The sequence below is a fragment of the Leucoraja erinacea genome, chromosome 10 (genome assembly GCF_028641065.1).
Source record: "Leucoraja erinacea ecotype New England chromosome 10, Leri_hhj_1, whole genome shotgun sequence".
Lineage (NCBI taxonomy): Eukaryota > Metazoa > Chordata > Chondrichthyes > Rajiformes > Rajidae > Leucoraja > Leucoraja erinaceus.
In genome coordinates, this window is record NC_073386.1 from 6,000,993 (window position 1) to 6,017,136 (window position 16,144).

Genomic DNA, 16,144 nt, shown 5'->3' on the forward strand with positions numbered 1-16,144 from the left:
AAGGTAATCTTTTGAGATATGGGGCGAATGAGCAGAGTGCGATAAGGAGAAAGCAACTACGATCGTGAGTCAGCACGGGAAGAAGTGCGAGGACTGGCTCCAGTTGTATTTTTAATGCTCTTATGTAAAGTCATTTCTGCAGGGAGGGTCAAGGAAAGAGTGTTCACATCACAGCCCTGTTTTCACCAATCTTTCCATCACCACGCACAAGAAGCACAAGATGGGCGCCATAGTATGCAGATGTCGAGAAGAAATATAGGAGCAAATTCTGCAGTTGTACAGGGCCCTAGTGAGACCGCATCTGCAGTATTGTGTGCAGTCTGGTCCCCTAATTTGAGGAAGGACATTCTTGCTATTGAGGGAGTGCAGCGTAGGTTTACAAGGTTAATTCCCAGGATGACGGGACTGTCATATGGTGAGAGAATGGAGCAGCTGGGCTTGTGCACTCTGGAGTTTAGAAGGGCGAGAGGGCATCTCATTGAAACATATAAGATTGTTAAGGGTTTGGACACGCTAGAGGCAGGAAACATGTTCCCGATGTTGGGGGAGTCCAGAACCAGGGGCCACAGTTTAAGAATAAGGAGTAAGCCATTTAGAATGGAGACGAGGAAACACTTTTTTCTTACAGAGAGTGGTGAGTCTGTGGAATTCTCTGCCTCAGAGGGCGGTGGAGGCAGGTTCTTTGGATGCTTTCAAGAGAGAGCTAGATAGGGCTCGTAAAGATAGTGGAGTCAGGGGATATGGGGAGAAGGCAGGAACGGGGTACTGATTGGGGATGATCAGATTGAACGGCGGTGCTGGCTCAATGGGCCGAATGGCCTACTCCTGCACCTATTGTCTATTGTGTTTAGTTCTAGCTGAACAACTTCTAATCATGAGATGTGGACTCGATAAGAAGAAGATTGCTGCAGGTAGCACTGACGTGGGCTTGGGCTTTGGGGAACAGCAGAGTTAAAGCACCTTGGCAATGGCACGCCTCAAACTGCAGCCACTTCAGAGTGCTCCTGTTTTATTTTGTCCCGCTGATATCAGTTCTGGAGCTGAGGCTAAGTTGCGGTAAACTAACTTGCATCACTCCATCTGGTGTCCCCCCCTCCCCCCGATCCCAGCTCCAAATCATTTCACAATGTATATTGGAGGCCCCTAATAAAAGTCACGGCCGCTAACCGTAATGAATTTGCATGCGCGACCCACTTTGAAGACGGCCATCCAAGACAAACGACCCGAGTTACGGCTAAAACTCAAGAGCCGACCAATTTACAATGAAAATCAAAGCCGAATCAAGTGTCCTCCACTGTCTATTTAAGCCGTTGCCTTCGACGCCTCTCAGCCCAGTCGCTCCCCCCCCAAACGCCACAAAGGCTGGAGGAAAACAAGAACCAGCGGGAACATTTCATTTTTGTTTATTTTTCCATAAAAAGCTTTCTCCACACCAACGCAAAATGGAGCGACTGTCCGCCGACTGGTTTGTGATGTGAAGCGTTCAGCAGCACTCAATTACTGCAAGTCCCTGGTTTTCAGCGAAAAAAGACTATAAACCGCCTTTCAGCTGCACAGCCAGAGTGCTCAAGATTGGTGTTCAATTGGATTAAATCAACTAGAATGGTGGCAGGGAAGGCTCGGTGAGATGAGTAATAAGGATGTTGTAATGCAATTTCCCGGGTCAGCCAACCTTCTAACGATAATAGCGTGCCCTTTACTTGTATTTGTAAATGTGCTTCATTAGGTTGATGTCTCTCTTAGATTTTTAGACTTTTACCCAGTCGTCCCGCCAACTCCACCCCCTCCCCACCTACTTGTGTCTCCAACCTCAGCATGTCCCAACACACCCTCAGTGTATAAAATCACAAGAGGAATAGATCGGGTGGATTCACAGCGTAGGGGAATCGAGGACCAGAGGACGTCGGTTTAAGATGAATGGGAAAGGATGCAGGGTGACTTGGACAGGTTGGGTGAGTGGGCAGACGCGTGGCAGATGCAGTTTAATGTGGATAAATGTGAGGTTGTCCACTTTGGTGGCAAGAACGGGAAGGCAGATTTATTATTTGGATGGCGTCAGGTTGGGGAAAAGGGGAAGTACAACGAGACCTGGGTGTCCTAGTACATCAGTCACTGAAAGTAAGCATGCAGGTACAACAGGCAGTGAAGAAAGCGAACGGCATGTTGGCCTTCATAATAAGAGGAGTTGAGTATAGGAGCAAAGACGTCCTTCTGCAATTCTGTAGGGCCATAGTGAGACCACACCTGGAGTATTGTGTGCAGTTTTGGTCTCCTAATTTGAGAAAGGACATTCTTGCTATTGAGGGAGTGCAGCATAGGTTTACGATGTTAACTGGAATTTGGAAGGATGAGAGGATATCTTATAGAAATATAGACAATAGATAATAGACAATAGACAATAGGTGTCGGAATAGGCCATTTGGCCCTTCATGCCAGCACCGCCATTCAATGTGATAATGGCTCATCTTGCCCAATCAGTACCACTAGTTCCTGCCTTCTCCCCATATCCCCTGACTCTGCCATCCTTAAGAGCCCTATCTAGCTCTCTCTTGAAAGTATCCAGAGAACCGGCCTCCACCGCCCTCTAAGGCAGAGAATTCCACAAACTCACAACCCTCTGTGTGAAAAGTGTCTCATCGCCTCCGTTCGAAATGGCTTACCTCTTATTCTCAAACTGTGGCCCCTGGTTCTGGACTCCCCCAACATCAGGAACATGTTTCCTGCCTCTAGCGTGTCCAAACCCTTAAAAATCTTATATGTTTCAATAAGATCCCCTCTCCTCCTTCCAAACTCCAGAGTATACAAGCCCAGCTGCTCCATTTTCTCAGCATATGACAGTCCCACCATCCCGGGAATTAACCTTATAAACCTACGCTGCACCCCCTCAATAGCAAGAATGTCCTTCCTCAAGTTAGGGGACCAAAACTGCACACAATACTCCAGGTGTGGTCTCACTATGGTCCTGTACAACTGCAGAAGGACCTCTTTGCTCCTATACTCAATTCCTCTTGTCATAAAGGCCAACATGCCATTCGTTTTCTTCACTGCCTGCTGTATCTGCATGCTTACTTTCATTGACTGATGAACAAGGACCCCCAGATCCCATTATACTTCCCCTTTTCCCAACTTGACACCATTTAGATAGTAATCTGGCTTCCTGTTTCTGCTACCAAAGTGGATAACCTCACATTTATCCACCTTAAACTGCATCTGCCATGTATCTGCCCACTCACCCAACCTGTCCAAGACACCCTGCATTCTCATAGCATCCTCCTCACAGCTTTTGAGTCATCGGCAAATTTGCTAATGTTACTTTGAATCTCTTCATCTAAATCATTGATGTATATTGTAAATAGCTGCGGTCCCAGCACTGAGCTTTGCGGTACCCCACTAGTCACTGCCCGCCAGTCTGAAAGGGACCTGTTAATCCCTACTCTTTATTTCCTGTCTGCCAACCAATTTTCTATCCATGTCAGCAATCTACCCCCAACACCGTGTGCTCTAATTTTGCCCACTAATCTCCTATGTGGGACCTTATCAAATGCTTTCTGAAAGTCCAGGTACACTACGTCCACTGGCTCTCCCTTGTCCATTTGCCTAGTTACATCCTCAAAAATTCCAGAAGATTAGTCAAGCATGATTTCCCCTTCATAAATCCATGCTGACTCAGACCGATCCTGTTACTGCTATCCAAATGTTCGGCTATTTCATCTTTTATAATTAACTCCAGCATCTTCCCCACGACCGATGTCAGGTTAACTGGTCTATAATTCCCTGTTTTCTCTCTCCCGCCTTTCTCAAAAAGTGGGATAACATTAGCTACCCTCCAATCCACAGGAACTGATCCTGAATCTATAGAACATTCGGCAAACTAAATCGATAGCTTGTTGTGTGTGCTATGATGTGGGGGGGGGGGGGGGGGGGGGGGGGGGGGGGGGGGGGGGGGGTGGGGGTGGGGGGGGGTTATTACCTTTTGTATCCAGGTCAGCAAACACTTGTGATGAGCAACCAAACTCTTGCAGTCACAATACTGCAGCAAGGAGTCGCAGTCTGTCACCCCTCGCTCCCGACAGATGAAACACTCGAGGGGGTCGTCTGAAACGTTAAAAATTAAATTGAAGTGAGGGCTGTAATGAAACAGCTTCGCGGATTAGACTGGAAACAAACCAGCGGAGTCATGACTATTTTTATACCTCCGAAACAATAGAGATGCTGGAAGAGGAACACGTCCGAGACATGTTAACTGAGGACATGGGTACCACATGCTCCTTGCGTGTGTATCGCACGATAATCAGATGCATAACCACAGTTATGCCACATACAGGTAGGCTGCTTGTCTAATTGAATGCTCGTCATGTGCAGAGCCTCATTAATTGGAAACAGGCTGCTTCACCCAGGAAACTCGTTATATGCAACAGTAATTTGCATTTTTGTTTTGCAAATGCACCTCGAGTTGTAAAAAGAAGGCACGGTGGCGCAGCGGTAGAGTTGCTGCCTTACAGCGACGGAGGCCCCGGGTTCGATCCTGACCACGTGTGCGGTCCACGCAGAGGGTGGCGGTGGGTGTATGGAAATAGCGCAGTCAGGGGATACGGGGAGAAGGCAGGAACGGGGTACTGATTGGGGATGATCAGCCATGATCACATTGAATGGCGGTGCTGGTTCGAAGGGCCGAATGGCCTAATCCTGCACCTATTGCCTATTGAATGAGCTGTCAGAGGAGGTGGTTGAGGCAGGTACTATCTCTCCACATCACCATCAATATTTCTCATTTCAATAGACAATAGACAATAGGTGCAGGAGTAGGCCATTCGGCCCTTCGAGCCAGCACCGCCATTCAATGTGATCATGGCTGATCATCCCCAATCAGTACCCCGTTCCTGCCTTCTCCCCATATCCCCTGACTCCTCTATCTTTAGGAGCTCTATTCAGCTCTCTCTTGAAAGTATCCAGAGAACCTGCCTCCACCGCCCTCTGAGGCAGAGAATTCCAATGACTCACAGCCCTCTGTGAGAATAAGTGTTTCCTCATCTCCGTTCTAAATGGCTTGTCCCTTATTCTTAAACTGTGGCCCCTGGTTCTGGACTCCCCCAACATCGGGAACATATTTCCTGCCTCTAGCCTGTCAAAACCCTTAATCATCATATGTTTCTCCTCTCATGCTTCTAAATTCCAGAGTATACAAGCCCAGCCACTCCATATCTCAGCATATCCCTTATCCTTAACCAGTCTGAAGAAGGGTCTCGACCAGAACCATCACCCATTCCTTCTCTCCAGTGAGTGCCTGTCCCGCTGATTTACTCCAGCTTTTTGGGTCTATCTTCTAAGATTTAAAAGCTATCAGGCACATGGATAGGAAGGGTTTAGAGGGATGTGGGCCAAACGTGGGCAGGCGGGACTGGTGTAGATGGGGCACCTTGGTCGGCATGGGCGTGCCGGGCCGAAGGGCCTGTTTCCCTGCCCTATGCCTCAGCTGCCATGGAAAGTGAAAGCTACTGACGTTACGTTCGACATTGCAACATCAGAAAGAAAGATTTCAGTTCCTCTGACAGTGAAGCATCAGTTCCCGGACTCCAAGCACGAAAAACCCCGTCATTGCTCAAAGCCATTTCCCATTTATTAGCACCATGATTGCTTCAGTAAATGATTAATCTGCCAGGATTGGATACTTTACAGGAATGCACATTTATAAAAAACAAAATATCACAGCATTCAACTCGCATTACGTTCAGAATGTGATTGAGTATAATTAATTAAAGGCTGCAAACTCAACCAACCAGACCAAAATATTTTCACACCAACTAAAAAATGTTAATTTTAATTTTGAAAGAAAGCCAATAGGAGCAAATAAAATGACCAGGGTCATAAAATAGTCGTGGAAGGGGGGGGGGGGGGAGGGCGGCGGCACGGTGGCGCAGCATTAGATTTGCTGCTTTAAGGGGCTGTCCCACTTTCACGAGCTAATTCACAACCTTTTTTACTTGTGGACATTTTTCATCAGGCTAGTAAAACGCCCCGACCTACTTGCTGCCACGAGTACCTACGACTAGCATCACGACCTGCTACGACCTCCTGACGATCATGCTGCGGGGATGAGTCACGGGCGAACTCGGCAGAGGTCGTGAATTAGGTCGTGAAAGAGGGACAGGCCCTTTACAGCGCCAGAGACCCAGGTTTGATCCCGACTACGGGTGCCACCCGTACGGAGTTTGCACGTTCTCCCCGTGACCTGCGTGGGTTTTCTCCGAGATCTCCAGTTTCCTCCCGCACTCCAAAGACGTGCAGGTGTGTAGGTTAATTGCCGTGGTATAAGTGTAAATTGTCCTTAGTGTGTGCAGGATAGTGTTAATGTGCGGGGATCGCTGGTCGGCGCGGACTCGGTGGGCCAAATGGCCTGTTTCCACGCTATCTCTAAAACTAAACACTCAAACGGTCTTTTCCGATCCGGCGAATCACTTGGCAGGTGTTGAACTATAGAACACGCATCTTAAAAAGTCATGAATTTTTTTAATTCTTTGTTTTTTATTTTCAGTTCAGTTAGGGTTTTTAATCAGCTTTCTGCAAAATTGGGTCTATTTTCTTTACGAGGGATACATTATATTTCAGTCTCTATAAAGATTGATTAAATTGTAATTGGTAATATTAACAACAGGCAAATGAGCATATTCATGTTAATATCAGTCTACCAGGTAACCACTCTTGGAACTCACTTCTAAAGATGGAATTAGTCAGTGCGTTTGGGAAACGTATTGTTTAGTTTAGAGATACAGCACGGAAATAGACCCTTCGGCCCACCGAGTCCGAGCCGACCAGCGATCCCCGCACACTAACACCACCCTACACACACTGGGGAAGAATTTACATTTACACCAAGCCAATTAGCCTACAAACCTGTACGTCTTTGGAGAGTGGGAGGAAACTGGAGATACCAGAGAAAACCCACGCAGGTCACGGGGAGAACGTGCAAATTTGTACAGACAGCACCCGTAGTCAGGATCGAACCTGGGCCTCTGGCGCAGAAAGGCAGCAACTCCATGGGTAGCGCCACCGTGCAGCCGTGGATGGAAGTGGACATCCCGCACCGCTGATATACATCCCTGTCACAGAGATGTTGTAGCTTACATACAAAACTAGCATTTGTATAAATGTTGTGTTAATCGCCTGTAGTTTCTTTTACTTAGTAGTTATTTACATAGTTGGCTGTTAAGTATTGCATATTGGTAGCCAGTGGCGGACTGGCCAGGGTGTTAGCTTGCCCGATGGCAAGTGAGCTCCTGATGAAGTGGGCCCCCTATATCAGGTGGGGCCCTGATGAAGTAGGCCCCCTTTGTCTCCTGGCAACCAATATTTTTATACCCAGTCCGCCATTGTTGGTAGCATTGGTGTTAAGAGCAGGTATTGGGGGGGGGTGTTTCTGGGACACCAGAACTAACTGTTGTGCCTTCCCGAGGTGTTGTGGGCCTAACTCAATGAAACACCAGTGAAGGAAGGTGCCCACTTGATAATCCCAATGAGAAGCTGCCATCTACATGCCTAGTTTGTGTTGTCCCACAGGTTTGTTGAGTGTTTATCCTGGTTTTAGAGCACATGTACTTTGAGTTTAGAAATTTATTTTTCCAAGTTGATTATAAAGGAGTCCAAGTAACCCTGAAAGAGGGATTTGACCCAAACTGCCCATTTCCCTCCAGAGGCTGCCTAGCCCACTGAGTTTAGTTTAGAGATACAGCGCGGAAACAGGCCCTTTGGCCCACCGAGTCCGCGCCGACCAGCGATCCCCACACATTAACACACACAATTTTTTTTACGTTAATACCAAACCAATTAACCTACAAACAATGCACATCTTTGGAGCGTGGGAGGAAACCAAAGACCTCGGAGAAAACCCACGTGGTCGCAGGGAGAAGGTACAAACTCCATACAGACAGCAACAGTAGTCGGAATCGAAACCGGGTCTCTGGCGCTACAAGGCAGCACCTTGCCGCCCTGTTCCTCATTGTGCTTTGCTCTAGACTCCAGCATCTGCAGTCTTTTGTAGCTGCAAGTATCTCTGTGAGATTTAGGATCTCAGTCTATTTCCCACTTCATTACCGTAACTCCCAATTTTCTGATTAACAAGAACGGTATGCTGGAATCTCGCCTGAATCTCGCAACAGTAGTAACATACTGTCTGAATAAACGCAGAAGATGCAATCAGGGTAAAAACTCGAATTCAAACGTTGCGAGTTCACTTTGATGCAGTACAAGCAATAGAGATGGAGAATAATCCAAGTAAAAACTATTACTATGGGTCACATTCATTGATTTGGTTTATGGGCCTGTCCCACTTACGCCACTTTTTCAGCGACTGCCGGCACCCGTCATAGGGCGTTGCAGGTCAACGTGTTGAAAATTCAGCGGCAACCAGAAAGACGCTTCGACTCTTTGGGCGACTGAGAAGACGACTCACGACCATACAGGCGACACCCTGGTGACATGTCACGGGGTGAAGCCTGTGTGGTCGTGAGTAGTCGCCCAAAGACTCGCACCTTGTTCTGGTCACCGCTGGATTTTCAACATGTTGAAAATTTTCTTTGACCTGTGACGACCTATGACGGTTGCCGGCAGTTGCCGAAAAAGTTGCGTAAGTGGGACAGGCCCTTCAGTTTTGTTTATTATTATCACGTGTACTGAGGTACAGCAAAATGTTTTGTGTTCTGCGCTATGCAGTCAATGAAAGAGTATACACGATTACAATCAATCCACCCGCGGTGTACAGATGTAATATAATGCGTATAACATTTAGTGCAAGATAACGTTCAGCTAAAGGTAGTTCGAAGTGGGGTAAATGGAAGGTCCGGGTCACCTTCTAGCTGGTGGGAGAATGGTTCGGTTGGGAAGTTGATTACAGCTGGGAAGAAACTGTCCCTGAATCTGGAGGTGTAGGTTTTGACACTTCTGGATCTCTTGTGTGGTGGGGGAGGGGAGAAGAGGGAGTGACCGGGGTGAGACCATATAGTGACTGGGGCACGAAACAGGCCATCTCGGCCTACAAGTCCATGGTTTTTTTCCCCTTAGTGATTATGTACCATAACCCTCCATTCCCTTCTCATCCATATGCCTATCCAATTTATTTTTAAATGATACCAATGAACCTGCCTCCACCACTTCCACTGGGAGCTCATTCCACACCGCCATGGTAAAGAAGTCAATTGAAACTTCTGGGAAGGTCCTGGTTTGAATGTGGTGGTCTCAAAGGGCTGCTTGTCCACATCAACTCTGCTATCCCTCTCATTTTTAAAGACCTCTATCAGGTCCCCCCTTAACCTTCTGGAGCTGTTCCCTTATTCAACCTATCTCTGTAACTGGTTGAAACTTCCCTTGATTATGCTGGCGGCTTGATGAGTGCAGAGTGAGGTGTAGTAGAAGTTGGTGAGGTTGTTTGTGTGGGGTCTGGGCTGTGGCCACATGACAAACTTCTGCGGTATGGAGCTGTTCTCAAACCATGGGGATGCTTCCCGATACAATGCTTTCAGTGGTGCATCTGTAGAAGTTGGTGAGGGTTGTTGGGGACATGACAAACTTCTTAAGCCTTCAGGGGGCATTGAGGCATCGAGCAGGATGAATAAAGCTCAAATTGAGAAGGAACCATTAGGAATTATCTTTGGTTTTCATTATTAATTCCTATTGGAATTCCTATTGGGTAGACCTGTAATTTTGGTCGTAGACCATAGGCAATTCTTGAGCCAATAATGATTAAAAAATAAGAGCTGAGAATGCCATGGTAACCCTTTCTCGCATCTCATTATGATTACGGATTTCAAAAGTAAAACGTACTTGCAGACGCAGTTGAGACAGAACGGAAATCCTGACGCAAGCTTTGTAGAGAACTGGTGAGCAAGCATTTTAGAGTTCACATGTGCAAGACAGACAATTGCAGAAGGGATAGACACAAAATGCTGAGCAACTCAGCGAGTCAGGCAGCATCTCCGGAGAAAAAGGATGGGAGGCAAGGAACTGTAGGAAGGAACTGCAGATGCAGGTTGAAACAGGAGATAGACACAAAACGCTGGAATAACTCAGCAGGACAGGTGGCATCTCTGGAGAGAAGGAATGGGTGACCCGTCTTGGGTCCCGACCCGAAACGTCACCCATTTCTTCTCTCCAGACACATAGAAACATAGAAAATAGGTGCAGGATTAGGCCATTCGGCCCTTCGAGCCTGCACCGCCATTCAATATGATCATGGCTGATCATCCAACTCAGTATCCTGTACCTGCCTTCTCTCCATACCCCCTGATCTCTTTAGCCACAAGGGCCACATCTAACTCCCTCTTAAATATAGCCAATGAACTGGCCTCAACTACCTTCTGTGGCAGAGAGTTTCAGAGATTCTCCACTCTCTGTGTGAAAAATATTTTTCTCATCTCGGTCCTAAAGGATTTCCCCTTTATCCTTAAACTGTGACCCCTTGTCCTGGAATTCCGCAACATCAGGAACAATTCTCCTGCATCTAGTCTGTCTAACCACTGCCTGTCCTCTGCTGAGTTACTCCAGCTTTTTGCGTCAATCTTTGGAAGCCAGGATGGATGCTTTGGGTCAGGACCCAGTCTTCAGATGGTGTTTTAGTATAGATGATAGGTCATGTGGAGAAGGCAGGAGAATTGTGTTAGGAGGGAGAGATAGATCAGCCATGATTGAATGTCAGACTAGAATGGCCTCATTCTGCTCCTATCACTTATGAACACATGAAGACATTTTGGACAGATGGCTGGAGTATGCAGTACAAAGAGATGGCTCATTAAAAACAAAAGAGTACTTTAAACTTGTGAAGGCCAGTCACTTATATACCTGCAAGAGGTGGATGAGAGAACGGCAAAGAGTTGTATCATAGTTGGAATGCCCCAGAAGTTGATCCAGTGGATGTCATAGAAGAGAAATAACACAAGCTTCAACTGAAGTGAATCGAGAAATGGATGTAATGCCAAAAATTACAAGGAGGAATGTCTTTAATCAGAGGGTGGTGAATCTGTGGACTTCATTGCCACTGAAGGCTGCGGAGGTCAGGTCAATGGATATTTTTTTAAGGCAGAGATGGATAAATTCTTGATTAGTACTTGTGTCAGGGGTCATGGGGAGAAGGCAGGAGAATGGGGTTGAGAGGGAAAGATAGATAGATCAGCCATGATTGATGGGCCGAATGGCCTAACCCTGCTCCTATCACTTCTGAACAAGTTCCTTCAGGAACATTGTAGAAAAATGTTGTCTGTAAATAGCATGAATAATTCTGGCTTCAAAAAGGTGGGGAAAGCATTGTTGCACATGTGAACGTATGTATACACGCACTGTGTAGTTAGAGTGTGTTAAATGAGTCACTCACATTCTTGTGCAGGTCTCTGTCTCATGCCGTTCAAGATGAAGCTGGAAAGAGTGCAGAGTAGGGTTACGAGGGTGTTGCCAGGACTTGATCAGGCAGAGCTACAGGGAGAGGTGGGCCAGACTAGGACTTTACTCCTTGAAGCACAGGAGGCTAAGGGGCGATCTTACAGGCCTGTCCCACTTACGCGACTTTTTCGGCGACTGCCGGCACCCGTCATAGGTGGTTGCAGGTCTCCGAAAATTTTCAACATGTTGAAAATCCAGCGGCGACCAAAACAAGGTACGACTCTTTGGGCGACTGCTCACGACCACACAGGCTTCACCCCGCGACATGTCTCGTGAGCCGTCTCCTCAGTCGCCCTAAGAGTCCTGGCGTCTTTCTGGTCGCCGCTGAATTTTCAACATGTTCAAAATTTTCGGCGACCTGCAACGCCCTATGACGGGTGCCGGCAGTCGCTGAAAAAGTTGCGTAAGTGGGACAGGCCCATTATGGAGGTACATAAAATCATGAGGGGAATAGATAAGGTTGATGCACAGAGTCTTTTACCCAGGCTAGGGGAATCAAAAATAGGTTTACGTTCTTGGTGAGAGGGGGAAAGTTGAAGATGAGCCCGAGGGGCAATCTTTTCTCTCAAGCGTGGTTGGCATATGGAACGAGCTGCCTGGAGGAGGTAGTTGAGGCAGGGACTAGAACAGCATTTAAAAGACGCTTGGACAGGAACACAGATAGTGTTTAAGAAGGAACTGCAGATGCTGGAAAATCGAAGGTACACAAAAAAGCTGGAGAAACTCAGCGAGTGCAGCAGCATCTATGGAGCGAAGGAAATAGGCAACGTTTCGGGCCAAAACCCCTCTTCAGACTGATGGGGGGGTGGGGGGTGGGGAGAAGAAAGGAAAAAAAACACAGATAGTAATGGTTTAGGGAGATAAGGGCCAAAAGAGGTGGCAAATGGGACTAGCTTAGATGAGGCATCTTTTTCGGCATGGACGAGTTGGGCTGAAGACCCGTCTCCTTGTTGTGTGGCTCCATGATGATTATTTCCACTCCTCTGAGACTCGGGTAAAAAAGCTGAATCGGGGAAAATCCCATGCGCTTCCCCGAACTGAAGTTATCGGATCATTTTGGGACCTTTTGCTCTGGTATTTTTATTTAATTCAAATGTTTAATCAATAATGTTTTATTATGAATGTTTAATGTTTCATGTGTCATTCCTAACTGTCACTGTATGTCATGTTGTCACTCGTGGGCGGAGCACCAAGGCAAATTCCTTGTATGTCAATACTTGGCCAAGAAACGTACTCCTTCATTCATCCATTCATAAAAGTAACACCGTTCATGAATTATTATCATATATCCTCCAACAGTGCCCCACTCCCTGAGTGGAAGACACGTTTCAAAAGTCAGATCGCTGGTATAAGATTTGGGCCTTGTGTGAGGCTTTAATCGAGGACCAGTCTCACTCCCGGTCACTCCCTCTTCTCCCCCCCTCCCATCGGGCAAGAGGTACAGAAGTGCGAAAACGCACACCTCCAGATTCAGGGACAGTCTCTTCCCAGCTGTTATCAGGCACGGGATGGGGAGAATGAGTGAAGACAACTTTTAACAAGCCAGAGATACACGGCTGTGAAGCTCGGCGGACATTACCATAAGCAGTTGGTTATCCTTGGTTCTGAAAACTACTGTTTACGGTTTTTTTTTTGGTTAACGAGCCAATGAAATTCACCGGTCAGCACCGGCTACAACCTACCAGAACCCACGCCACCATTCGACCTCCTGGCGACCCACTACCGCTGCGCCTACGCCACGGGAATTCGCGCTACTCTCCAAGGCGTCAAAATTCCGGTCCCCGCTAATTTTTCAACGTCGACCAGAATGAAGCCGCGACTGGTTACGAGAATGCGGGGACTACTCACCACCATGCAGGCCATACCCCCGGCAACCTCCGGCGAACATGTGGCGACCTCATAGTCTCCTGTTCCCGTCTAAAAAGTTGTGTAAGTGGGACATTCCCGTAACTGTCCATATTTGCTTAGAACTGTTTTGAAATATATATAGCTGAAAGCGATTAATTGCTGCAAAAATGCATTGCAATATGCAGCAAATATTGTGAGTTTGGTGCAGGATCTTGCCACATTATCTCTAGAGCATTCAGATTAATTTGCAATCACTCTGCAGACTGCTGTAATAAAGGCTCATGTTAAACTTCAACGACTTTCACTAATATGGGAAAGAAAACACTTACAAACTCCCAAGATTTCTGTTTTGTTCGTGATCCATTTATGCGTGAGATTTATTGGCGACATTGCCACGGCTTTACAACTTATTTAAGACATAAAGCCCAGAAACAGGCCCTTCGGCCTACCAAGTCCGCTCCAACCAGCCATCCCCACACAAACAAGCACTATCCTACACACTAGGGACAATTAACCTGCAAACCTGTACATCTTTGGGGTGTGGGAGGAGACCTGAGCACCCGGGGAAAACCCACAGTCACAGGGAGAATGTTTAAACTCCATACAGACAGCACCCACAGTCAGGATCAAACACAGGTCTCTGCTGCTGTAAACCAGCGACTCTACTGCTGTACCACCGTGCCATCTCTTCTTCCAAGGGTCAACCCGTCTACAGCCACATTAGGCCATATGAAGAGGGCAGGATTCATTCCATAAGGACACCAAAGAAACACACGCACATACTTACTTATTACTGCACAGAAAGAGGCTACTCAGCCCTTCAGCTCCATGCTGGTTCTCCATAGGTGCCTGACCCCCCCCCTAATGTAAGCACTCTCATGTGCTCCTTAACTCAAATGATCATAAGTGATAGGAGTATCGAGTCTACTCCGCCATTCAATCTTGGCAGATTTATCTCTCCCGCCTTCTGCCTTCTCCCTGTAACCCCCTGACACCTGTACTAATCACACTCATTTCCCAATTACCTGCTTTAAGGGGTAATGAGTAACAGCTGCTTAAGGGAGGGGGGGGGGATAGAAAGACAGAGCACCAGGGAGAATCCACGTGGTGACAGGGAGCGCATGCAAACGCCACACAGATTGTGTGGGTGCAAGGAGCTGTGAGATAGCAGCACTACCTGCTGCAGGTCACCATGACTGGCATCGGGCTTTCAAGCCACACTTTCTTTACCAAATATGTTTGAATTCAACATTTTTAATGTTGCCAAGTCTAGAGGGTCTGAGGTTTTGGGAAGAGGTTGTTTAAGAAGGAACTGCAGATGCTGGAAAATCGAAGGTACACAAAAATGCTGGAGAAACTCAGTGGGTGCAGCAGCATCGATGGAGCGAAGGAAATAGGGCCAAAATCCTTCTTCAGCCGAAGGGTTTCAGAGAAGGAATTCGGCCCGAAACGTTGCCTATTTCCTTCGCTCCATAGATGCTGCTGCAGGCTAGGACTCTAATCCTTGAAGCGCAGGAGGATCTTACAGACGTGTATAAAATCATGAGAGGAATAGAGTGTGGGGAAAAAAAAACGAAGATCTTGGAGAAAACCCACGCAGGTCACGGGGAGAACGTGCAAACTCCGTATAGACAGCACCCAGAGTCAGGATCGAACTTGGGCTTCTGGCGCTGTAAGGCAGCAACTCTACCGCTGTGCCACCGTGCCATTCTTCTTCAGACTGAGAGTCCCACAAAATGCTGGAGTAACCCAGCGGGACAGACAGCATCTCTGGAGACTGGCTTTCCCTCGGTAGATATAAGCCAACAAAGAGTAAAACTGACTTGTACAGTTAAAAACCTTACAGACCAAGACAGCCCCAAGTAAATGCAATCTTGTTCTACTGCCAGCAATAATACCTTCAAGAATCTCCGCTCCTTCATACCTATCCATCACCTCACACTAAGTTAAGTTGGCCAACCTACGCATTAAGACCCAGATCATATTTACATTCCTGAGCACCTTCAATATAAAATGAATATTGTTCAGCCCACATGCCATTTGTTACTCGACACGGTGCAGCGATAGCAAAGGACAATGATTTCTTTCTGTCTGTGGTATGGTATCAGTCTGAATGTAATACTTTGGAGAGTGAGCCAAGGGCCACCTTGGTGCCACAATCCACAATAACAAGGTGTGAGCTGCTGGCTGCTGCCCAATGCATCTGCAAAACCATGGGATGGCACTCGAGAGGTCTGGAATACAATACAACACAGACGTAATGCTGAGGCTTTGCAGGGCTCCGGACAGACGGCATTTGGAGTATTGTGTGCACTTTTGGGCCCCATATAGAAACATAGAAAATAGGCGCAGGAGTAGGCCATTCGGCCCTTCGAGCCTGCACCGCCATTCAATATGATCATGGCTGATCATCCAACTCAGTATCCTGTACCTGCCTTCTCTCCATACCCCCTGATCCCTTTAGCCACAAGGGCCACATCTAACTCCCTCTTAAATATAGCCAATGAACTGGCCTCAACTACCTTCTGTGGCAGAGAATTCCACAGATTCACCACTCTCTGTGTGAAAAATGTTTTCCTCATCTCGGTCCTAAAAGATTTCCCCCTTATCCTTAAACTGTGATCCCTTGTTCTGGACTTCCCCAACATCAGGAACAATCTTCCTGCATCTAGCCTGTCCAACCCCTTAAGAATTTTGTAAGTTTCTATAAGATCCCCCCTTAATCTTCTAAATTCTAGCGAATACAAGCCGAGTCTATCCAGTCTTTCTTCATATGAAAGTCCTGACATCCCAGGAATCAGTCTGGTGAACCTTCTCTTTTGACTAACGTCTCAATTTCCCTCGTCAGCCAAGCGTCCTTACGTTTGCCTGCTCT

At 47.1% G+C, this 16,144-nt stretch overlaps 1 protein-coding gene across 1 annotated transcript in view; it reads right to left on the reverse strand.

The window, feature by feature from the left end:
- LOC129700726 (uncharacterized) overlaps positions 1–16,144 on the reverse strand; it is a 227,098-nt gene that overhangs the window by 192,474 nt on the left and 18,480 nt on the right. The window contains exon 2 of the mRNA XM_055641346.1: positions 3,971–4,095. Coding sequence (XP_055497321.1) covers positions 3,971–4,095 — 125 coding nt within the window. The remainder of the gene's footprint in view (positions 1–3,970; positions 4,096–16,144) is intronic.